Source organism: Acanthopagrus latus, chromosome 15 (assembly GCF_904848185.1).
Source record: "Acanthopagrus latus isolate v.2019 chromosome 15, fAcaLat1.1, whole genome shotgun sequence".
Classification (NCBI taxonomy): domain Eukaryota; kingdom Metazoa; phylum Chordata; class Actinopteri; order Spariformes; family Sparidae; genus Acanthopagrus; species Acanthopagrus latus.
In genome coordinates, this window is record NC_051053.1 from 17,227,013 (window position 1) to 17,251,945 (window position 24,933).

Here is a 24,933-nt window from a genome sequence, read left to right on the forward strand (position 1 = left end):
GTCATCAATTCAGTTTACATACATAGTGATATATTATCACACTAATTTTAAAGAGGGATGCACAGATTTATTGGCCTAACATTGTTGACTGGTATCAGCCTGCCATTCACAGATAGTGGCTGATGTTAATTTGTAGTCTCTGGTCCATTTTGCTCAGGTACCTGCTTGTCTGATTGCTTTTATTTTTACATTTAATTATTGTAATTCATGTTTGATATCAAGAGTGTTTTGTTGGGCTGGAGGGACCAGAAAACTGAGTAGGATGTTGTGTAGCGGACTTAAAAAAAAGACTTTGAAGCAGTTCATTTTTAAAAAGGAGTCTTTTTCATGGGAAAGAAGGCAGAATTTCTGCTGATTTACAGAGAGTATGATGATGGGATGAATGACTAAAAGTTATGCAATATAACATAGAATCCAATATTCATAATTGTGGGGTTTTTTTGTGTATAATCCCCTGAAACTACAGTCCTACATTCCACCACGTTGTACTTCCCTGTTTCTACAGTGACCCAGAACAGACGATCCAAACACTTGCTCCAAGGGTCCTTCATATTTCTTGTGGTTTACTGGCCATTGTAGGCAAGGGTTTGGTGAGGGGTATTCAGTTGGTTCATTATTTAACACGTCTATACAGTGACTGTTTAAAAAAGGCAAGACCCCCAACCCCCCCCCCAAAAAAAGTATGTTGTTAAGAACAGTGACAGACTTTGTCTCTCTATAACAATGCCACCTGACTTCCTCTTTTCATGACTTCGTTGACATGACGACTTCCTTGAATGCACCATCATCTGACTTTATGATGAAAAAGCAACAATAACTTGTAAACAAGACATGTAGAATAGAATAGAATAGAATAGAACAGAATAGAATATAATATACTTTATTGTCCCCTAGGGGAGGATTGTCATGGACTCAAAGTGCATAGTGCATAGTAGTAGCTGCCCTAAGAGACCATAAACACATAAAAATACATACAACAGTTGTTGATGTTGACTTAGATACTAGAAATGGGATACAGGATATAATTAGAACAATAGAGTAGGTAGAGATCTTTAGAGTTCTCAGCCGTGTAGGTTAGAGACTTGGTAAGAAAATGAAGGAAAAAGAAAAGGCATGTCATAAGAACAAAGGAGGAGAAGGTAGTCAGCGAGAAAAGGGCAGAGATCGTTTTTTCCACCCAAACTCAGTGGCAGCAGTGACCGCTCTGCCAGCTTGTGCCACATCAGTTTGAGGAGGTCAAGGCTGCGCCTGGCAGGCTGTGTCTGGCCTGGTCTCACTACAGGAGGAGCGCCGGGTCTGGGCCAAACCTCCGGGCCTGCAGCCTGCTCTCCCAGCAGAGTGACCCACACTTCCCCGCACTTCACTCACTTCTCGCTGGGGGCAAGTCAGGGAGCCGCTGGGGCGTGGGGCTTCCAGCTCCAGTGCTGCACCCTTCAAACCCCTGGGAAGTGGGGGAGATGACCCCGGCTGACTCTAACTGTCAACTAGCCAGGCAGAGGAGAGGAGAGCCAGGGACAGAGGACAGGGGGGAGAGGAGGAAGAGCCGGCGAGGAGAGGAGAAGGATGACAAGGGGTTAGGTGTGAGCTATCCGGGGAGACATTTGTCCGGCAGCTTTGTGGTGTGAAGCACCGCTGCCGAGTAGAAGCTGGTTGTTCTCACATCACAGTGATCAGAGCTGACTGTGCTTGGCTGACTTGTAATATGTAATTACAGCATGTAGGAAAGAAAAGAAAAAGTCAGGCAAGGTAAAGCTTAACACACAATGGACTTTATTTCTGCTTTTAACGTTCTCATTGCTTAAAGAGTTTATTACATTTCTGGACATGTAGCTCCTTTTCTGTTTGATTGATTCCAAATGAAAGAACAAGCCAAGTATCTTCTTCTATCTTTCTGTCATTTTTAGGGACATGTGGTCCTCACAAGTTTGGCAGTACAACATAGCAAAAATGGTCTGGTCCAGTGATCGGCCACACAGCACTTTTTGGCCAAAATACAACATGACTTTGGTCCATAGGTGGTCCAGGTCTGGTAGCAAGGACAAAGGAGTGTATGACATAGGCCTTCATTCCAGGCCTTAATAAGACCAGTGATTGTCACAGAGTAAGTCAAGATATTGCAATGTCATTGGCACCTGTTTTTCTGGCCAGCAGATATGGGCCATAATTCAGTGCTTTACTTGGACCGAGTGGGCAGTGTGGCCCGTCACTGGAACAGACCAATGTTGCTATGTACACTCAAGGTTCACTTCACTGTGCCCAAATGCTTCTCGTTTGAGTCTTAACGCTGCGCTGCACCCAATATTCTTCAGTGACTGTTGCGACAACAAGTCGCTATAGACTCTCATGTGTTCTATCTGTACTACTAGATCCAAAACACACAATGTGGATCACTTTAAAATGAAAGGCTTTGAATGTTTGTACACTAAGTCAGTGACGACTGAACTTTCAAGGTTTAGATTTTACGGAGGATCAATTGAAGTAACACATAAGTTATCCACAATTAGGACAACTAATTGAGTTTTTCGGTGCGGTGTTTTGTTTCATCTTATTGTGCTTGTTTTCAAGTTGCGTGTCATAAATACCCATATTAAAATACATAATTGATCTCCCCCTTTTTACTACATTAGAGATTAAAGTACTGCCTCACACAAATTACAACACAATTTTATGCAAATAGTTTTGGTATTATTAGACCTGACCTTGGGAAGACATCTTTGAGATATACTTTGTGTAAAAAATAGTCCCAATGGAAAGTTAACAGCATGTTCTGTGGATTAGCCATCCAGAGTAGTTTTTTTGTTTCTTTATGTATTTGCAGAAATCTGGGTAAATAAAATGAAAAAAAAAGACGTACATTACTAGATGGTGCATGAGATGTGATGTTAATTCAGCCAATTTAATCATTTTCTCACAAAAATGTTACATTCCAGTGGATAATGTGAGTGTAGCCGAACTGATACTGTGGTGAGAAGCCTTTTTCTGGATTGTAAAAGAAAGCGCGGGTATATAAGAAAGCAGCGTTTGGTTGTAAAAAAAAAAAATGTTACACATATTATGTATAAGAAAACAGTCACCTCATTGATGTTAAAGGATGAGCAAAAAACCTGGGAGTGGGAAAGCATTTAAGGATTCAGGAAAATTAACGGCGCTCCAACTGACGGAGCTCGGGACAAAATTTAGCTCCTCTGTAATAGTTTGTGCTAGATTTAGCCTCTTTCAGAGTAACGCTGCAGTCAGCACGAACTTTGGCAGCCATGATTTACTCCAAAATAGAGACAGGCTGTAAACTTAAAGTGAAGGGAGCTACCATAGCTAGTGAAATAATGTTATATATTATAATGTTATATATTGATTTATTTTCGATTTATGTCATGTCTCCTTTACATCCATGTGCTGGAAATGTGAAGTGGGGTGGTCGAAAGAGAGATATTTCCTGATTTTAGGAATTTAGTTTCTGTGGGATCATAGTTCAAGTAGCTATCGAGTCAAAAAACGGCCCTTTGATGTCAAGTTCCTAACAGTTGTAAAACTAAAGTTATTTATTATTCTGACTATATTTTGATTATTCAGTACAAAAATGTGTGTTATTAAACCTTGATCACCACAAAAAGCTGACAGACACACATACTGCACCACAAGAAAAGTTTGACATAGAAATCATGGCTTAAAATGTAGTTCCCTGGTAAGATCACTCAACAGTGGCCCTATAGAAAATTACGGAATATCTTAAATTGACATTATTCATCATCAAGCACACACTTAAATAAAGGAGCCCTTTGGTAGCGTGTGGGTTTGTGTGTGTCCGCGCGTCAAAGAGTGCGAGAGCAAACGTGTGTATGCCCGGATGCTTTATGCATAATATGCATGAGTGTGTTTGTTTGTACACTGTCTGCGCAGATGTCCATGAGAGTGATACGTGTATATGTGTATGTGTGTGTGTGTGTGTGTGTGTGTGTGTGTGTGTGTGTGTGTGCGTGCGTGTGAGAGCATGCAGCTCCCAGCGCCCGGCGGTGGTGGCCCGTTATTGAGCCTTTGAGAGGCGAAGCGGCTGATAAATTCAAACTCTTTGTGTAATTGTCTTTCGCATCTGAATACAAATCCCTGCTGCTTATGATTCATCATATTTATTTTTTTATTTCCTCGGGCAACATCTTTTATTAGTTGTGCACTCAGCGGCGAGATTTAATTTCTGCAGGAGGGGACAACAGCGTCTGCTTGATGATTATTATTGAGAATGTGATACTACAGAGGCTGAAATAAAATCTATAGTGCATTAAAGTGACAGATTAGGAGGGGCGGAGGGTTCATTTACAAGTGTTAAGACATCAGCGGCTAATGCCCTGCAACGCCAAATAGCAATCCACCCCGGTCCCTGTTCTGTAGGAGTGTGTTTGAGGAGAACAGCATGAGGGAGTGAATAAAGAGTGTTTGTGTGTGTGGCCACAGGAGGAGTGAGTGTGTGTGTTACACTCAACAGGGAGCCTCTAGTGGAGATATCTGAGCATTGCTTGAAGAGCAGAAGCTTTGCATGTCACTGTGCCAGGGAGGGAGAACTGACACCGTGACAACATTTGTTATCACAAATGGATGGAAAAGATATTGTGGAATATAATTGATGTGATGAACACACTCAATGGGCAAGTTGGGCAAAGTGGCATAACTATAATGTGAGAAGACATACTGAGGTAAAACTGAAGAGTGTTGTTGGAACTACTTTCAGCCATGAAACTAGTCCCTTTACAAACTGTTCACAATGATGTGGATCATCTAGTACGAGGGACACTGATTCTGGAAAGAGATTTTTTTTGAGAATGTCTTAAAATCATTCCATTTTTCAGTGTTGTGGGCCTTACAAAGGACATTCCGTTTGAATGTGTGGATGGACTAACATCTCATAACCAATAAATAAAACAAATAAACATCTCTTCTTCTCATATTATAAATAACAAACTTTTTTCTTCAAATTTTTGTTCAAGTCGAAAAATCCAACTTAAATGGGTTCAAATTTTCAGCCATCGGTCAGATGTTCAGTATTCCTGAATTCCAATCTAAATACGTCCCAGTCCATTTTCTTGGGAAAACCAACCACACACAAAACTCAAGTACACATCAATACATTTTTCCCAAAGATGGTCATGTTATTTTAGGTAATTATTATTGCGTTGCTGTATGTTCAATTGTTCATTTTCCTCATGGCATCATGATTGACAGATGAGTGCAGCCTGTAATTGGGTACAGCAGGTGTGTGGGCATCAACTTGATGTTGCCTGATCACTACTGTGTAGAGCATGGCTCGAAATGACATTTTTGTACAGTGGGAGGAAGTGTCCATCTTTATATCACCTATGTCAATGGTGAGAGATAAAATGCCCTCTTCAGACCCCATTTTGTTTGGTAGTTCATGCAGTGTACATTTAATAATCATACAGTGTATAGACTTAGTGTAAATTTAAACTAACAGAGTCAAGTCTGTCCTTTCTTTTAACTCAAGCGTTCTTTACCGTTCATGTAGTGAATATTTTCAGCAGGTCTGTAAAGACACATTAGGAAACCAGGGACTTTTAGCACCATTAAGGAGGACTCCTAATGCTGACATAAAATCTTACGTGATTACAGCTAATAGGCAAATGAAACTTGAAACTATCTGCATGGCTAGATACCACTGATTGTACTTCGGATGAACTGACTCCTGAATAACTTGTAGAACAAAAGCAGTTAAGTAAACCAGGTTCTTTTCTCTACTCATTTTTGGACACTCCATAAAAAATGGATTGCCTTCATGAATATTGACCTACCGACAGCTTTTGAATCCTAACTTTATTTACAATTTAGAACCATTATCTCCACACACACGCACCACAAAGAGAAACCCACTTTGGTAATTCAAATCAGCGTCGGTGTTTGAAGACCGTTAAAAAATGACAATGGATGCACATCTTCGCTAAATGACTGAGTAACAATGGAGACACAAGAAGGGGAAGATGAAATTAGTTCTAATGATATAATGGCTGGTCTCTTTAGAGCTGACATGTTGAGTCAGTCTGCGACCGGTCAAGTCGCATCGATTTTCATCAGGGGTAGAAACCCGATCCACGCTCGGTACTCTTTAACCGACTCGTCTCTCTCTCAAATGCCCCCAGATATTTATGTCTACTGTCTGATTCTGCCGAGCGGGGCTTTAATCAGATCCAGAGAGAGCTCCATCAGTATTCAGGCCAGCTGCTGGGAAGAAAAGAGAGATAAAGTGAGCTAAGACAGTGAGGAGTAGAATAGAGAAAAGACTGAGACGAAAACGACAGAGGGCAGAGGAACTTGACCAGGCCACAGCAAAACGTGTTGCAACACCACTTTGGGACAACAAACCATGTACTGTATCTCCAAATAGATCATAAGAGTGAAGGAAAGCTTTGCAAGTGTAAAAGCATCAGGTCCAGGAACATCGGAGAACTGGCAGAGCAAGTTGGAATAAATTTAGAAAAGAATGATGCTCTGTTTGTGGTGACAATTTTAGCTTTGTTTAGTTTTATCTGCTAGCCCCCAGGTGTTGTCTAATGTGCGCCAGGCACTGTGGCTTTTTGATGCGTCGCAGCATCAACCCAAAGGCGACCCATGTTGGACGTTTGAAATGAGCACATCGCCTAATGAGCTTGTCAGATGTCATGAGTAGAATGCCTACATTACGATCTCAGGAGGACAAGAGGACAATAAGATCAACAAAGTTTCTTTTAGTAAAGCACATTGTTGAAGCAATGGACTCTGTCTCACAGCTATCTGCAGACCATACCAAATGATCTTGTGTCGGAGTTCACCAATTCACCAATTTGGGTGCAAAAAGTTTTAGTGAACTTCAACGCAACAGGCATGAATTTATTTTGCTCCATTTTTTTCCTATTTTAATTTGCATTGCATTTTCCTGACCACTGTCACAGCGGCACCAGCATTATTAGTAGCCTCTTAAAAACATCCGACAGGAAGTAACTCAGCAATCACAACGCCCGCAGTGTGTCTGAGAAGTCTCATCCTGCTAATTGTTAACATTGTGTCTCGCGGAAAGGCAGGGAATCATTTTCCAGTGGCCTCAAAGTGTGTTTGGATTAGCTTGGATTATTTAAAAAAAAATCATTTAATTAATTTTTAGCCATATTTGTGTGACTGTGCTGGCAAACTGAAATGGCAAAACAGATGCCCTTTATCAAAAATTCCTGTTGTCTGGACTGTCAGCAAACATGTCATTGCATCGTCCTTCAAAAGAGAAAAAATTGTCTTCAGTCCGTGATGTGTGTGGCACTGTTTTTTTTAAGTGTTCCTGGGCCCATGTACTCATATATTTTATGTAAATATTGATTAATTAATTGAATGTGTGTATAATATAGATCGGCTATTGGATATGATATTGCATTGAAACTGCTTCTTTTTTTTTCTAAAAAAATGCTACTTTGGCTATGATGTAACTTGACATCTGCAAAATAACTTGTAATAATAAATGTAGTGGAGTAAAAACAAAATGTAGTGGAATGAAAGTATAGAGCAGTAGAAATTGGAAGTACTCCATTAAAGTCAATTCTAATGATAAAACACTTCTAATGATGTTTTCTAATGTATAATTTGCCACTGTGATAATGGCTAAACATCAGGCAGATTGTTGGCTTCTTGTTACAGTCATTATAAATGTACATTAAAGTTTTTCAGTAGTTCAGAATACAAACATCTCATGTATATCCAGAACATTAACTCTAACCAGCTGATTTCCAATTAACTACCAATAGGTATGACTGCTGACAATTTTTCCTCCATGGTTTGATACCTGCCTGGCGAAGGGAAAAAGAAAAATATTCAAACTGTCAAGGTATCACTTTTAACATGTGTGAAAATTACAGGACATGAACTTCCTGCTTCCTCTCTTCCTCTCATTTTTCCCCCCTTTCACCGGGACCATAAGCTGCCACCCCAATCTGCAGCCATCCGGAGTGTAATTGTGCAATCTGATTGTGATTTCTTTACCATGTTCCTCCATGCTCCGCTCTCCCGGTGAACCCTCACTGACCCGTATCAAATCTGCAGGTCAGCCAGGCTTTTGGAGAACTCCCAGGCGATAAAGTCTTGTTTCACAAATCTGTTCGATATATATTTCAGCTGATTCGGTGCACACAGGATGGGTCCGGACGGGAGCGAATGGACTGGAGGATACAAAAAATTCATCGAGGGGCTACTTCCATCAGCATATATTGGGACTGTAAACATTGGTATGCCGCATGTCTAATTCCACTGCTTCTTTTTTTTCTCCAGTTGCCACCTGATTCATGGTCCCCCCCCCCCCAACAGCAGAGTAGGAGTAAAGGCAGAGTGAGTCGCTATTATGTGAAACCCAAGGTGCATTAACAACAGCAGCAGGCGTTGGCTCTCAGATCTGATCACACTAAATCAGACAAATGTGGACAAGAGGTGAGGGGAGAGAGAGGGGGGAGGGGAGGGGAGGGGAGGGATGGTCTGGAGGGATCCGGGAGGGATGAGCTGACTGCAAATGTCGGGGCGTGACATGTACGCTAGTTGCTAGGAACTAAATAAAAGTACCACACAATTGTAAAGTACATGCACGCACATCACACAAGTCCTTTGTCTTCACTAGACATCAACGCCAAGTTCACATGGCGCTTGCTGGGGGCATCTGTTTCACATATTGCAGTCAACACCTCGTCTCATTTACTTCCAGAGGGTAAATATATAAATAAAAGGAGAGCAGACATAATCAGAAATCAGTATGTGAGCCTCCACCTTCCCTGAAGACCCAGACTCTCAGATCTTCTTTTGTCATTTCTGGGGCTGTGAAGCTACTGGGCCTGAGGAGGTCACAGAGCTCAGGCCTCATCAGCAGGGCTAATTTGATTGTGGCGGAACAATGGATAGCGTAGCCGAGTCTGTCACTGGCCTGCTGACAAGGTGCATATTAATGGCTAGAGCCCGCTAGGCCAGATTTGCCCTGCAGGGGAAGGGCACCTAGTCAGATACTTACTCAAAAAGTAATGAGATGAATTTACTGATTACTCAGTACTTCACTGTATCATAACTAGGCAGGTGTGAGACATTGATCAATACCTTTAAGATGCCGTCTGTTACTGTTTTGATTCAGTGCAGTAAATTAAAGGGGCTGTATGTAACAAATTCCACTTATTAAATACTTTTTCATTTGCCATAGGTAAGTGGATTGCAATGTGATGCGAAAACTTAGACCTTTGCCATCTCTTTATTTTGCCTATACAAGCCTGTAGACGATTTGCAATAGTTGTTTAATGTTGCTGGACTGTGGACTGACTTCATGCACATTCTCGACTGCTTCTTCTCGGTGCCTCTCTGCGCTCAGCTAACAGAGTGCAACAGTAGCTAATGCTGTTTTTAGAATTAGTCCAGTAAATCTATGAATTATACTGTAATCAGTCAACCTTCAGTGTACCTGGGCTACATTTGTAACTGCTGTTGTACAACACTATGTCAGTAAGTTAAAATATTTAATAATTTACTTCTGGATTCACACTAGACATGAACCACCATCTCCTGGGTAAAAGCCCTGCGCTCGTCTGACCCAACCATTTGTCTCTGACCTCCTCCCTTTATGGACTATATGACTTTTTGTATTACTTTGCTTGACTTCCTTCTCAGCAGCAACTGTTGATGGGATGGCTATGCGGTTCGCGAATAAAAGAGCTCCGCACTGCGCACACACAATCCTACTGCACCGCTTCCTGAGGTTGTAGCACAGTCTACTATGGGTGAACCCACAGTTTGCTGTAGACAGCAAGTCAGAAAGTGTTAGAAGGTAGAAACAGAAGTCGCAGTTGTCAGTTGTGAATCAGTGAGATAAATGTTGCTTAGTGATATTTGTTTTCCACTATTACAGCAACCCATTGGAATGTTTGGCTGGCACTGTAGCTGTCCCTCTACCATCACTGCTTAAAGTCCCTAATTACTGGAGGTTGCTGCCAACAAGATACGTAAATATGGGGCATAATAAGCTGCTTTCACAGTCGACTTATGCGGTTGTTTTTCTGATGAGCTGTGTTGGGTATTTTCTTATAACCAACAGACAAAACAAAGGGGCGGCAGCTTTTTTTCTGTCCTCATGTGATAAATGGGATGATATGATCTCTCATCGATCAACAGGCCCTTGAATTCACTCAAATTGAAATCTTATTGGTGGCAGACGTTTTGATATCAACAAATCGCTGATCACAGAATCAATGTGATATCATAGCGTGCTGAGCGCCTGATGATCCACAGAGCTCGGGTGAACTGAAGAGTCGAGTGTTCTTTCTCCTCAATGCGACTTCACTATGAGTGCCCCCTTTGTAGATACACGTTACTCAAGATGTGTGACCCACTTTCTGTGTAGAAATGTTGACGGGTACAGCTAGTTAAAAAACAACAACAAAAAAAAAAACATCAACATTTTGGAGGAAATACTGTGATACACTGACAGCTATATTTGCCTGGTGACTGAACACTACAATATAGAAATTCTCACACCAAAGATTCACGCACCCTACCCTGAACAAAACAACTGGGGATACCTGAATGTAGGCTTGTGGGTGGCTAATGTTAGTAAGTGAGCTAAAAAATAACCAACATGTGAATAAGACAACTTCAGGGTTACCAGAAGCCTCATTCCTGCAGGGGCTGGCCAATACACACATTTAACCAACATAACTCAGTGCCACGTGTCATTTGAATAAGCTTAACCAGATTCATTGTTGTAATGTATATATTAAACCCAGACAATATATACAATGCAAAGTGAGCTGGAGTTGTGGTCACTGTCCACTACATCCCTGGATGGGGCAGCCTAATAATGAACACGGCACAGCATCTTCCAGTGAGAAGTGAGCATACTAATGGCTAGTGAAGCTTAGTGTAACCCCTTAGTCCAACAGTGAAGCATACTAATGTTGCTGAAGCAGAATGCGGCCCTGCTGCAACAAAGAGCATACTAATTACCACGGCTGCCCTCCTCTGTGACCTTGGCAGGTCACTTAGCAGTGTGATCAGTCCCTGACTCCTAATAAAGACACTTTAACAGGGTGAGCCACAAGGGCAGGGAGCTTTTTCTCTTTTTCTCCCTCACTCACTTTCTATTCATTTTCATGGTGTGTTCTTAGTTTAATAGCAGCTCAGCATATGCTCCGTATACACCGTTTCATTCAGTCAAAGACGAAGACTCATGGCTTTGTTCATCGCTTTGTCACTGGTGTCCAAAAGCCTGATTTTGTTATGTTTCAAAAGGCTTTTTTTAATTGGAATTAATTTAACTTGCTCCCTCATTTAGGTAAGAGAGGCTAAGCCTTTTTCTTTAGAGAAATGGCCGGGGAGAAATAGGGGCCAACAAGGGTATTAAATGTCTTTGTAAAAGCTCAGAGGCAGTGTCAAGCCACAATATTCAAAATACTGGTTTAGAGGATTTTTCACCTTGACAAGAATAACATCTGCCAGAAACACTAAGTCCCTTTCTGGCACACAAAAATGGTAAATTATTACCGGCAGCGTCAGTGCAAAACTATCATTATCAACTTAACACCTTTGAGCCCTTCGTTGGAGGCAACACAGCACCTAACACAGTGACGACATCCCACCATCGGCCTGGTGCATCGGGGCTGTGAACTGTAGCTGCTAATCATAACTGCTACATAAATGCAGTCAGGTAAAAAGGACAACATGACATGTTGTGAAGTTTCGCCACTGTCACCAAGTGCTTTATCATGGGGGATTCGACTTGAAAAGAGTCACAAGATGACTTTAGGTGTGAATCGGCGCTATCCAAATAAAGACTGATTGACTGATGATTGATTGACATCCCATTTGCAAGTACAAGTATTTACGTAGAAACATTTGGTTTACGTACAATAAACTTTAAATGTCAATATTGGCATTATAGTTAATCCTTTTTTTATGTGCTAGCAGTCTTCTTCTTCTATCCCGCCATTGTTGGTGCACTGTTATACATCTTGGCATGTTGTCGCCCCTTCTATTGATCAGTGGAATAGTGTCAAAAGATTTGCAGGAACTTGCATCCCCCTTTTCATTCTGACCGATATCACCTGTAGTGAATATTTGTGTCTCCATAAGTAGATGTCTCTGCATTTACATGTACTGTAGATATGTTAACTCATAAAGATGAGGGCAGTCAGAACATGGGTGAACTGTTCCTTTAAACGAGACATCTGAAAATGTGTTTTTCATCCATCTCAGCCGCCATTTCCACGTTTTGCCTCTCTCCTCGGCTTTACCCTGCTGCACGCACACATACAATCAAACACATTTGCTGTCCTTCTACCTTGATCCCTCTACATTTCCATCCATCTCCTCCTCCTCCTCCCTCTCCCCCCACCCCTCCCATCCATCCTTCTCTCCAGTGGTGCTGGATTCACAGGTAGTGAAGCAGCAGGCGGTATGATGGTGGATAATTACCTAGTGTTTGGAGCTCCCCAGGAGTCTGGGCCTTCCAGGGTGTGGGAGTGGTGGTGGTGGTGGTGGTGGTGTTCTTGGTTACTGAGAGGGATTCTAGAAGGGGGACAGCGACAAGCCTGGCTGTATCTATAATGCACTCTGCTAACACCACCCTGCAACACTTAGCCAGTGAAAAATGCGGGCCCAAATAAATGGGCTTTTGTTGCCACCTGAGGAGGAAATGTAAGAAGATGCACTTTTCATCCACCTTTCTACCCCTCATTTTTCAAGTGGCTGAGTCCCAAACATACCGTCCCCTTCTCCCCACTGCTTCTCCCCTCATTTACCTGGAAATTTTTCCTCTGGACAGTTTCTGCACGAGACAATTTTACACAAGAAAACACAGTGTGGAGACGGTGATGACTGAGATTTAGTTTGTTTGTTCGTCTGAGAGCGACTGAGGCTTTGCTTTGTGGGTACCATGGGAAATATGATCCATAGCTGTCGAGAAAAAGCAGATGAGGTGATAAACAAATATGTCTGTAAAATGTGCACACACACACACACACACACACACACACACACACACACACACACACACAAATACATGCATATAGATCGCCTTTGAAAAACCTGGCGACCACATTATACCTGGTAACCAGCCAAATGAATGACGTAGGCCTCTACAAAAGTCTCCATTGAAGAACCAGTGGAACCACACTCCTCCTGACCCAGCTGAAGTGGAGTGGAGTGAGCCAACAGGAGCATCCGGTTGCCCAGTTGTCCAGGCTCCATTAGCCTAGAAGAGCCATCAGTGGGGGATTAGGCAGCAGCCCCTTTCAATCCTCATCCAGCGCCCCCCACCCCCATCTCCTCCTCCTCACCCCCATCCCATCCCTCGCCAGCTCTCTGAGCCCTAGCAAGGCTCTCGTGGCTGGGGCTGCGAGCTCGGCCAGAGCCCTTGTGTCTCTGGAGCCTCTGCCGCTCTCTGCTTTAGCCTCAGCTGCTGGAGATGTTGTCCCTAATTAACAAGGGATTAAGTCATCATCTCGGCTTGTAATACAGCCTGGATGGGAATTCCAATATGGATGCTGGGGGAAAAAAAACAGAGCGAGAGGAGGAGGTGGAGAGCGAGGGGGGATTGGACCGGGTAGAAAGAGAGAAAGAGAGAGAAACTAGTGCCGTTTAGCAGCTCAGTAAATTACTCTTGACCCGTAGGACTGAGGAGAGTCTATCGGCATGGCAAGCCGGCTGCCAATTACAACAGCTCAGGCCTGCCAAAAGTTTTATTGGGTGGAGGGCGGGGGCAAGTTGGAAGGTGATTGGTGTGCATATGTGTGTGCGAGCGTGTATGTAATGTGTGTGTCTGTGGATGGTGCGGTGGTGGGGGGGGGGGGCTCATTTTTAATGGCCTTTCACCATATTACTTTCTGTCAGGATTGGAAGTGTTTGCATTTGGAGGGATATTGACATAATTATGATGGGAATTTGGTGGGGGTTGAAAATGAAAATAGAACTTTTTTTTCTTTTTCTTTTTTTTTCTGCCACAGTGCACCAGAAGCCACAGTGTTCATTACATTGTTGGAAATATTCTATTCCTCTGTCTGCTGATGCGTTTGTGGCTGATTCTCCTTTACATTTTATTATTGCTATTAATAGTATTTTGTAGCAATTACAAGTTTCGTAATTACAAACAATTTCATTGTTTATATCTTACATCTGGCTCTCCAATGCCAGACAAAAATAAATTGTCGGAAAACAACTACATTACTCAAGGACTGTACTTCCGTTAAATTGTAAGGTTCTTGCAGTTTAATTGTAGTAACGCTGCTTACACCACTGTGTAAATGTATGTTTTAAACATGTTTAATGATATAATGTTATAGCCAACTTGATTTTAGAGCTATCACACAGCTGTATCACTATAAATAAACTTACACCTTTCAACTGCGATTCCCATAGTTCCACTTTAACTTTGTTATACCTTCACCTGGAATTTCATGCTTGCCAATTCTCATAATACAAAAAATGTCAACACATTGTGTGTCAGAGCACTTGTCATAAGTGAAGACATGCTAAGATGTGGCAATCAAATTAAAAAAATTAAAAAAGGTTGGAGTTGGATTGATCTAACTTATGTGGTGACATTAAGATGTAGCCTCCTGCATATTGGACTTAGACTGAAATTTGATTCAACCTCATCTTGTCCGGTGAGTGTCATTCACCTCTAATGACGGAAATGATTACAGCATCAAATAATGATTATTTTATCTGTTGATTGATAAGATGATTGTTTTCCTTAAGAAGTCATTCGTTTTTGAAAACCTGAAAGCTGTTGTGCAAGATGCTGACCTGCGACCTGTGAAAGACGGCCTCCTCTCCCAAAACAACACACTCCATTTGTTGAGTACCTGTCTGTCAATCGACTGTTTAATTAATAGATTAATTGATATGATGTAAACATTTTAATGATCAATACTACATCTTCTGTGTAGAAAGACTATCCAGATGTTATTTATACATTTAATCTATGTTTTTTTTCCCATGCGTGACATGTTAAAATGTTGTGATGTCACAACCCCCGTTCTTTCGCTTGCCAAGCCTGCAGCTGTAATTTACTGTCTACAGAGGGTGGACCCGAAGGCAGCACTAACAACAGCATGGAAAACACCCTTGTGCCTGAGGCCAGAAATTATTGAAAGTGAAAATGGTACAAACTTGGCTCAAGCTTGTAACAAGAGGGAGTCCACATACACGCACACACACACACACACACACACACACACTATTGAAGCCAAAGTAGTTGATTTAAATAAGGAATTAAGATGGGGTGAGGCAATATGTGTAAATAACATATGTGTATGTATGTGTGTGTGTGTGTGTATCATTATATAATATAATATAACATTATTTTATGAAGTGCAAATCTGCAAAGTTACAAGCAGCTAAAGTACAGTACAGTACAGTAGTAACATGATTCATGTCTATTAAACTACAGACCTTAGGGCTCAGTCAGATAGACATGAATGCGGTGCTGATCTGCCGGTGCTGAACGTGGGCAGCCTTGGTTCTGGCTGAGACTTCACCAGTGTTAGACTCCACCAGAGGGGGGGGTCATGATGCAAATTTGCTTCACCACTGGATGCAAAAGTTATATTTGCCCCTTCACTCGCACAGGATGGAAGTGAATGGGATTTGAATATTTGCCACAGTTAATTTCTCCTGTGTGTGATTATTTGTGCCTTTTGCCACTCCCACCTCTCAGGTGCAACCAGGTTCTCTGACGCCCACTCTGGCTCCTGCAAGAAGGGAACAGCAGAGCAGCACAGGACACCAGATGGGTGGGCTTCCACGAAAACTTGACCTACTTACTTGGTTGCATAAATAAAATTTATATATCGGAAATTCCATTTATCATTGAGGATGCTTATGTGTCTCCCAGACTGTGACAGCCTTATGTGATTTTGTTTCTTTTTGTCTTGTCATTATTTGAGAGACCTTTTGTTATCATTGGCATGAGCTGTCAAATGTGAGTCACACACAACATCTTGTCTTGCATTTGTCATCTATATGTTTATCTATTTTTCATCTACTCAGTATTCTGGGAACTTTTCTTGACTTCTAATTTCAGTTGTATATTTGAATTAAACTCATGTTTACAGCCCTGAATCAGCACAAACACTTTTGACTCCAAATAGGAGTGTCAGTTGTGGGTCTTATCTCAGCCTCCTCTCAGGGAGTTGCTCTAGAAACTCTCTTAGGTTCACATGAGGCTAAAAGGCCGCTAGCATCCAAACCAATCCCAACATTTCCCGATAAGAAAACGTAAAGCGAGTAAATCTGAGCTGATGTGATTCGTGGTCCGTTTTGTGGCTCCCCTTACGTCAGCGCTGCCCTCACAGCTGGGAAGGGGGTGGGGGGTGGGATTGGTGGTCCATCCTGCCACTGTGTCTGCCAGCTGATGTAAACTGATGCAACCTTCATTCAAGACAAAGCAACCAAAAGGAAAAAAGAAAAGTGTGTGGGATCAGTGTCCACTATGAATAGCAATACGCGCAGAGAGTTTGGTGGCGAGTTGCACCGGGGTTTCATAAACCAGACCTAATAATTGATGACTCTGTTGGATAACGATCAAGCGCGCGTGTTTGTGCGAGTGTGTCTGCGAGCCAAGGAGAGAGGGGGTGAGGGGGCGAGAGACACTGAGTGACAGAGAAGGGGAGAGCGGCGCGTGTTTGTGTGCGAGAGATAAACACAGCGAAAGTGGAAGAGACAGAGTGAGTGAGTGTGTTTGTCAGCGAGAAGTTTGAGAGAGCAACAGAAAGCAGAGTCAGAGGGACGGTGGGACCGGTCGGCTACAGATGCAAACACACAGACGTGTGCACTCACACAAACACATCGACATTTCTGTTTGGTTAAAAACATTTACAGGAGTGGGCAGTGTAAGTGTCGGCAGCCCTGCTTCTGAACTTGGACCAGGTTTGCTGTTCCCCCCATCACTTCCGGTTTATGTTAAGAACGCTGTCTGCAGTGCTACCGCTGGCTGATATGAGCGCCAGGCTAACATTACTAAAAGGCCTCTACATGTAACCATTATCTACAATACTTTATAATACTTTACTTATCTATGAAACCTTTATGAAAAAAACGGTCAGTTAATATATTAATATATGAATTTACAAACCATTTATAAGCAACTGTGTGTTGTATAATTGCACCTGATGTGTAAAATACTTTGTAAATGGTTAATAAATACTGTGTAGTTCACCTTTAAACATTATCTGGATGGCCATTATGATGATTATAGACCTTTTCAATTGCTTAATAAATGTTATGGGAGCATTCACTGTTTTTTTAACAGTGAAACAACCATTAACTCATGTTTTCATTAACTGTAAATCCACTGTATCTGTAATAATGGTTATTGTGGTATGGTTAAAGTGTTACCCCTAATTCGTAATGCACTGAGATGAGATTAATTTCAAAATGTTCTCTTATCAGAAATCAAGCAAATACATGTATTTCCATCATTGTCGAAATATACTTTTAGTGTAGAGTTTGGGGAAAATGTATTGTTTATTCCAAAATATTTACCAAAAACAATATGCTCACCTCTTTGTTTGCTCCTGAATGGGTTTGGCAAAGCATAAGGAAATATAAAGATATCATATGGAAAAAAGAGTTGACAAATTCACACACGATCATGTATTTAATCTTCACCATGTAAGGCCAACTGTAATGCATTTATGTATGTGTGCATCTCTGCACGAGTGTGTGTGTGTGTGTGTGTGTGTGTGTGTGTGTGTGTGTGTGTGTGTGTGTGTGTGTGTGTGTGTGTGTGTGTGTGTGTATGGAGCCATTGTTTTCTGCTCAGTGAAGCAATGCTGGATTGATGTGTTCCCAGCGAAGTACAATGACAATTAAACAGTAACTGACCTGCCATTTCCCTCCATTACCTCCCAGCTCTTCACTCTGTATGTGTGCATGTGTATCTGTATACATGTGTGTTTGTGTGCATGTGTAGCTGTGTGTGTGTGTGTGTGTGTGTGTGTGTGTGTGTGTGTGTGTGTGTGTGTGTGTGTGTGTGTCCTTTACAGATGTTGACAGCAAGGGAAACAAAGAGAGTCAGCATTTTCAGAAATGTACACAAACATAGATATATGATGCAAAAAAACCCCCACTCCTGACAAAAAAGGGACTCATTTGCATGATGCGCACGCTCACACACACACACACGCAGGCTTGCTGGGCTGATCAGTTACATGGTATAGACCTGCGCCTATGGCAGATGTATTTCCCGTAAACATTTATTCAAAACAGCATCTTATCATCCCGTCCGATCTGCATTTGCTGCATCTTTATCCCATTTCCTTCCAACGTCCATTTTTTTTTCCTTCTCTCTTCTGATTGTTGTCTTCCTCCCCTCTCACTTGCTCTTCCTGTTTCTTTATCTTCTTCCCTCTTTTCTTTCCCCTTCTTCTCACCGCCTCCCAACACACATGAGGATACAAACATCGCCATTTTTTTTTTCCCCCTCCTGCACAAGTCCCACCACATAGCCATTTGCATAACAATCTCCACTTGTTTTTCTGCTCAGATGGAATTCACAGCATGGTGCCTGCATGACTGAGACAGGGGTCATTGCTATGTATATCAGAGAGAGAGAGAGAGAGAGAGAGAGAGAGAGATGGGAACTGAGTATGTTTGAGGGAGAGAGAGAGCGAGGAGAGAGAGCGTTTATGGCAGTGAGGGGGAGAGAGAGGGAGGAAGGAGGGAGGTGGCAGTTGCAAAAAATACACATTCAGACGCACAAACACTTCCCTAAAGAGACTCAGTGAAATGCACGCGCTGACTGATGGAGAGCGGTGGAAATACACACTGGAAAACGCAGACAGGATGCAGATGAAAGTGTCTGACTCCATACCATCTTTTTAATGTAAAGCGACATTAGAGACAAGGAAGGAGGAGTAATTGGAGAAGAATCAGCCACAACACATCTTTTGTTATCTGCAAGTCAGACGTTGTGTTCGACAGAAGATTAAGAATAGAGGAGAAAAAAAGCTTTGCTTTGCTTATAGTCAGGCTAACGGAACTTAAGAGGCAAATGGCTAACTCAGTTCTCTGAATGAGATGGACCCCGAAGAAGGAAAGTAAGGATCATGTTTTTCACCTGACATCTACAAAAAACCTCTGGAAAGAGGGTCAGTGGATCACAGCAGATTATCAGGACCCATACTGGTGTTTATTGTTAGGCTGTGACCTCTAGTGGCTATTTTAATTATTAAGGCAACAAAGGAGGAAGTCCAGTGAAGTAGTGCAGAGTGCAACAAAGTTTCTTTGACAGATGGTCGGGTTAAACAAGCACAGTACTGTCACACAGGAGAACTTTGTTCACGTCCAATGTGTAACCAAAAGTGAAGTGTGAGTTATTCTGACTTTGTTACGCCGTAAAGTGACATCTCACAGATAACATAGCAGAGAAACCGCGCTCGAAAAGATAGCTTGGGTCTTTTGATGTGGGCTTGTATGTGGGTATTCATCCCCAGTCAGTCGATTACCTGCAGTAGATGACTGTCAGCTGTCGGCATGCCTGTCGCAGCAACAGTCATGTTGTATTGATAATCGGAATGTATGTTTACTTTGGGAGTAACTGACAATCAACCCATTCAGTCTTTTAGGTACTGTACGACAATGTGCTGTGGGAATCACCAGATTCTCTGTATGTTACATAACCATTATACCCTGCCATTATAAGAGCCAGCCTCTTGTTGCTTGGAGTTATTTTCCCCTAATTAATCATTATTTTTATTAGTTTGTTTATTTTGATCTCCGAAATTTTAAACATTTAGAATAAAACTGGGAGACAAAATCAGTTTGAGGGCTCTTTGCTTGTCTGTGTGTTCACCTTGGAACTGCATCCAGTCTAGATGTGTCTTTTGTGTTGACAGTGATGAGTGCTCATGTTTGCGTGTATACATACACGGGGTCGCAACTGTGCATGTGTGTGGTACCATTTTGATGTAAACGGGTCCCTGCTGCAATGCTGAGTGTGATGGCCGCTTTCTAATGAGACAATGAGGGGAGCAGAAAACATGCCCGAGTACAGACACACATGCGGATTTAGACCCATGTGCACATGCACACAGCAGTTACGGATGCAGATAACGGTGTGAACACATGCACAATGGTGGCAATCTAAACAGCAGCACAAAGAAACTGACAGGGTGACAAAGTAAAAAGAATGACAGCAGGGTGGAAAAAACAAACACGACAGGCGTGGGCGATCAAGGCGAGTTGGAGTCATTTTTTATCCTTTATTTAATCAGGTACTTTCACCGAGATTCTTTCTTTTCAGAAGGACTCTGGAATCAAAAGCTGACCCAAGATTGACAAAGAAAATTCACAAGAGTAGTTCAGCGACACATTCTAAGCAATTTACAGTTCACTACAGTGGAGAAAACCTGAGGTGTGTATTTATCTTAAAAACTGATAGTGAGTTTAACATTGATTTGAATCTGGTTCTGTTGGTGTGAGGGTTACACTGGTAGACAGGAAACCCTAACTGCAGGTCAGAGAGGCTGTCATGCAATGCACACTTCAAACACACTATATGACCCTTACCAGGCCTTTAAACATCGGTCACCTTCAGCTTTTAAAGCTGGTCACCACTTGCTGTTGCTGCCAGTTGAAATATTTCACACAAGCCAAATTATTAACTAACCAAAGCAGTAAATAAGCAGGGAACAAGATCGCTGATTCTCCCTTGGGTTAGGTTGGGTGGCTGAGAGAAGCTGTCTCAAAGCCTGCTGCTCTATGCTGATGATTTTGTTTTACTCATTTGTGTGTCATAGTTAATGTGTTTTAGCAATAAAGATATAAAACTAACAGATCACAAACAAAATTGAAGCAATGTTTCTTCCCCTCCGTCTGCGTGTGCCACCGTTGCCGGTGTTTCAGCTACCACATCCAGCAACAGCAAGTTTCAGCATCACACTGGAGCTTCATAAGGAGCCAATACATTCATCTTAAGCCTTATTTTAGCGGTCAGGTATTCCAAAATATATGTCAAAACCTTGTGGGAGGAACTGTGTAAGGCTAGAATTACAGTTTTCGGGTCATGCGGAAAAGATTATAGGTTCAAGGCCAAGTGCACACCTGAACTGACCTGAATGTCAATCAGGCTGATGACATTTTTTAACTGTGCTCTGTCATATTCTTATTCATATTCAGTATTTCCCTATATTCACTTTGAAAAGATATGAAGAAGCATACTTTGTGATCCTCTCTTACTTCCTCACTCTGTCTAGGGACTGTTGTCTCCAAATAATCTTGGCCACATAAAGGCTGCTGTCATAGAATGGAAATAAAAAGGGTTGAGACTGGATTCTGCTGTTCATGTATGATTTGTACCCAGTACGGACTAGTGGTATAATCGTGGAAGTATTAGTATGGATGAGTTGGCAAACACGGCCAGTAGTAAGCAGGCATTTACACACACACGGCTGCACAGACATTTTATTTGCACACAGCAGATTAGTATGGACGAGCCGGCAAATGTGCGCATTCTTGAATGCACAAACAAGGTGTGTATTCTTCCTTGTGGATGATTTAGACTATTATAAATCAGTGTTTTTGAAACTGACTTCACTGTTAAGTCTAATAGGAGAAACATCTTGTTTCTACACGATACAAAATGTGACAAAATTCTCAGCAACATCAGTTTGTATCCATTCTGGACTGATTAAGTCGTTTGCCAGATAATCACTTGACAACAAAAAGTCAACCACTCGTTGGTTTTAGCTTTTAATGAATGGAAATTGTTACCATTCGCTGTTAATCTATTACGTACAATACATTGTTTAAGTACAATATACACATTTAGGTTGATCAAAAAACATCTTCACTGAAGGTCCACATATTAGTTTTCAAAACAGCATCTTTTGGTTTCATTAGTAAATGGCATGCCCACCACTAAGCGTGCTATTTCCACAATGAGTTTGCAAACCCTGTCCTCTGATAAACATCGCCACCAAGTTTTTGACAAACTGCTATTTCTGAGTACAAGACTGGACTTTTACACTCAAGCATTTGAGGTTTTAAACTGTGATATGGACAAAACAAGTACTCTGAACATCTTCAGTTCTAGGAAAATGGGAAATTGTCTTTTGCTGTTCTCAAAAATAACTATATTAGCTATATGGTCTATTCCTCAGTGTGTTGTTAAACATGGTACCAGGTAAACCAGCTACTGTTATTGGGTACAATTTTCTTATTTTAGCATTTCTATTTTAAGCCACATCCGTACTTAATTAACACATACTTAACATATGTTAAGTTTTCAAAAAAGAAAGAAAAGAAACACAGCTGTTTTTCCTTAGATGAGTAAGTGGGTTTTTAAAATAAATAAATAAATAAAATTTTAAAAAAAAATGCAACCCTGTGCAGCACGCGTACAGGTCAAAGTAAGTCCATGACATCTTTTCTGTTTCTTTGAATAATAAGTGTAACATCTGTACATGCATGTGTTGATTTGTATTTTTTTTTTTTTACATACAGTAAATTTGGTAAGAATAAGCAAGCGTATTAATATGTTTGAAAAGGGGTTTGCTTGTGTGTGTGTGTGTGTGTGTGTGTGTGTGTGTGTGTGTGTGTTTGTAAGTTTGTAGACACATAATTCCTTTCTGTTTCAAACATCATATAGGTCAGTCTGGTTTGTGCTTGTACCTGTGTGTGTGTGTGTGTGTGTGTGTGTGTGTGTGTGTGTGTGTGTGTGTGTGTGTGTGTGTGTGCGTGTTTTTACATGCACTGTCTGTTTAAACGTGTTTGTATACTGCACTCTCTCTGACTGCATATCAAACACACCTGACACTGTACACCGTGTACGGGACACGACTGTGTGTGCATTTGATGTTTGGCAGTGGTTCAGCGCCAACCTATCCCCAACCTCGGCCATGACATTGAAGCCGGAGAGGTTGCTATGGTAATAACAGAAGTAGGCAGTGCATTGAAGCATCCGTATGTCCTGAGTATGTTATTGTCACAACCTATCCTATTGACCTTGGAGGCTATCTTTAGAATTTAGGAAAAACACTCACACAGAATTCCCAACACTCAGAAGCAGGCTGGTTGCACTACATTCATACTCATATCCAGCGCTGATTTGAATGCATGAGTTAAAATTTATTTCAAAAGTGAAAGATGTAATGATTGGAGTCCTGTTGGAGGACACTGTGAAAGAATAGGTGGCAGCATATTACCACACAAACCACCAAATGCCGCTAACTTTCACTACTGTTGAAAAGAAACCTCGCCTGATGCTTTTGGGACTTATTGCTGTTTTTTTCTGCTGTACAAAACTCTTGTGTCACCAGGGTACATACCGAACCGTGACTTCTGTGTACCAATACACTCCTAATGCACAGTGTCTGGGGGGAGACAATATATACACTGTCCTTCCTTTGAAACACAGTTTGCCTTCTCTGCTAGTGTCCAGAGCCTGAGCTACACATAAAGTTATAACAATAATTCAATCAGACCGGCTGCTGCCCACATCACATTAAATTGTTAGCTTACATTTCTCATAAACAGATGTAATTCATTTCAGGGAGATGTCCATACACATTGCTAGTAAGAAATGTTGGGTGTGATCCTGTGTTTGAACAACAGGATTAGCGTAACACGCTGTGAGTGAAATATATTAGCCTGTATTGAGGCGCCATCATTCATAAGGGACAACACTTCACTTCAAATCAGCCTTATTCTTTCTGACGAGCAGTAGGACAACACTGGTTACATACTGTACGTATCTGTGTGTTTGCCCTTGGACTTCATATTTAATGTACTATTGAGAAATTGCTTGCAAATCCTCCAGTACAGCATAAAAAACCATGCTGGAGAAGAGGTCAGGAGGTTAAGAGAGAAAGACCAGAGGCCTGCCAATCACCTTCAGCCCACTGCTGCTGAGAATGTATTGCAAATATTACAGCACGGGAAGAAATAGTAGAGCTTTGTAAACATTTTGCTTGGGCAAAAATAAGAGTTACAAGGTTATGATCTGAAAAAAAAAAAAGATTCATTTAAGGCATAGTTCACATTTTGTGGAATCCGGTTATTTACACGTTCGCTCTCTTTCCGCGGGTCGTGTTCAGCGTAGCTTCGCATTAGAGCCAGCACTGCGAGATGGGAAATGTTAAACTGTCGTACCAGCATCTAAAAATGATTGTATTTTGGGGGTGAAACAATCCGGCTCTAGTCATATCACTTCCTCTTGGAATACGATTAATTTGTACACTGATGCCTAATCTGTATTTCATTACAATATGCAGGTGCTCCAAACAGAGCTTCTCCTCACAAATTGACTAAGCGGCTACTACTTCTCACATCCCCTGGTGTAAATCTGTAAACTTAATGAGCATCGACTGAAAAAAATTTCAACAAACCATTCCTTTAAACATTTTTTGCTCCAGTTCTATCCCACAACTGTTCTGCTTTCTGGCGTATCAGCTTTTATCCAGTTTTACGGCTCTGATTTTTGGATGATAACGAGTGACCACAGACACGCAGCAGTCAGTTTGTGGGATAAAGAGGCACTAAGTGAAGACTCCACGCACTGTTTTACACACTGTTTTCATCTCAGTTTCCCACTGAATAACCAACCCATAACCGTCATGGTGGGTGGTAGCAGTAAGAGAAACTATAGATCTGTATTAACTAGAGTGGTAGCCGAGCCTCCTGTGTGTTTTAATTTCTCCAACTGAGCTGTTTGCCTCGGTGCAGGGTGGGAAGGAAAAGGCCTTTTAATGGAGATACACTCAGAGCTGATTGCAGGTCATTACACTACCACAGGGAGAGACCAGAGGAAGGAGCTTAATGGTCGAGGGAGAAGAGCGCTCGTAAACCATCGCACGCACGCACGCACACACACACACACACACACACACACACACACACACACACACACACACACACACACACACACATTGTGAAGAAGACACTCCCCAGTGA

General features: G+C 41.7%; 1 protein-coding gene across 10 annotated transcripts in view; it reads right to left on the minus strand.

Moving 5' to 3' along the window:
* LOC119033256 overlaps window positions 1–24,933 on the minus strand; it is a 165,359-nt gene that overhangs the window by 27,915 nt on the left and 112,511 nt on the right. Inside the window, exons 5-8 of one of the 10 annotated variants that reach the window (XM_037123119.1) lie at window positions 13,084–13,231; window positions 12,780–12,933; window positions 12,454–12,546; window positions 1,120–6,219 (exon numbers count right to left, since the gene is read on the minus strand). The exons of 4 other annotated variants lie outside the window; for them this stretch is intronic. In XM_037123119.1, coding sequence (XP_036979014.1) covers window positions 6,179–6,219; window positions 12,454–12,546; window positions 12,780–12,933; window positions 13,084–13,231 — 436 coding nt within the window. In that variant the 3' untranslated portion in view covers window positions 1,120–6,178. Of the gene's footprint in view, window positions 1–1,119; window positions 6,223–10,312; window positions 10,403–12,453; window positions 12,547–12,779; window positions 12,934–13,083; window positions 13,232–24,933 lie in introns of those variants that run through there. 5 more of the 10 variants (XM_037123118.1, XM_037123117.1, XM_037123116.1 and 2 more) reach the window with 5 other exon arrangements.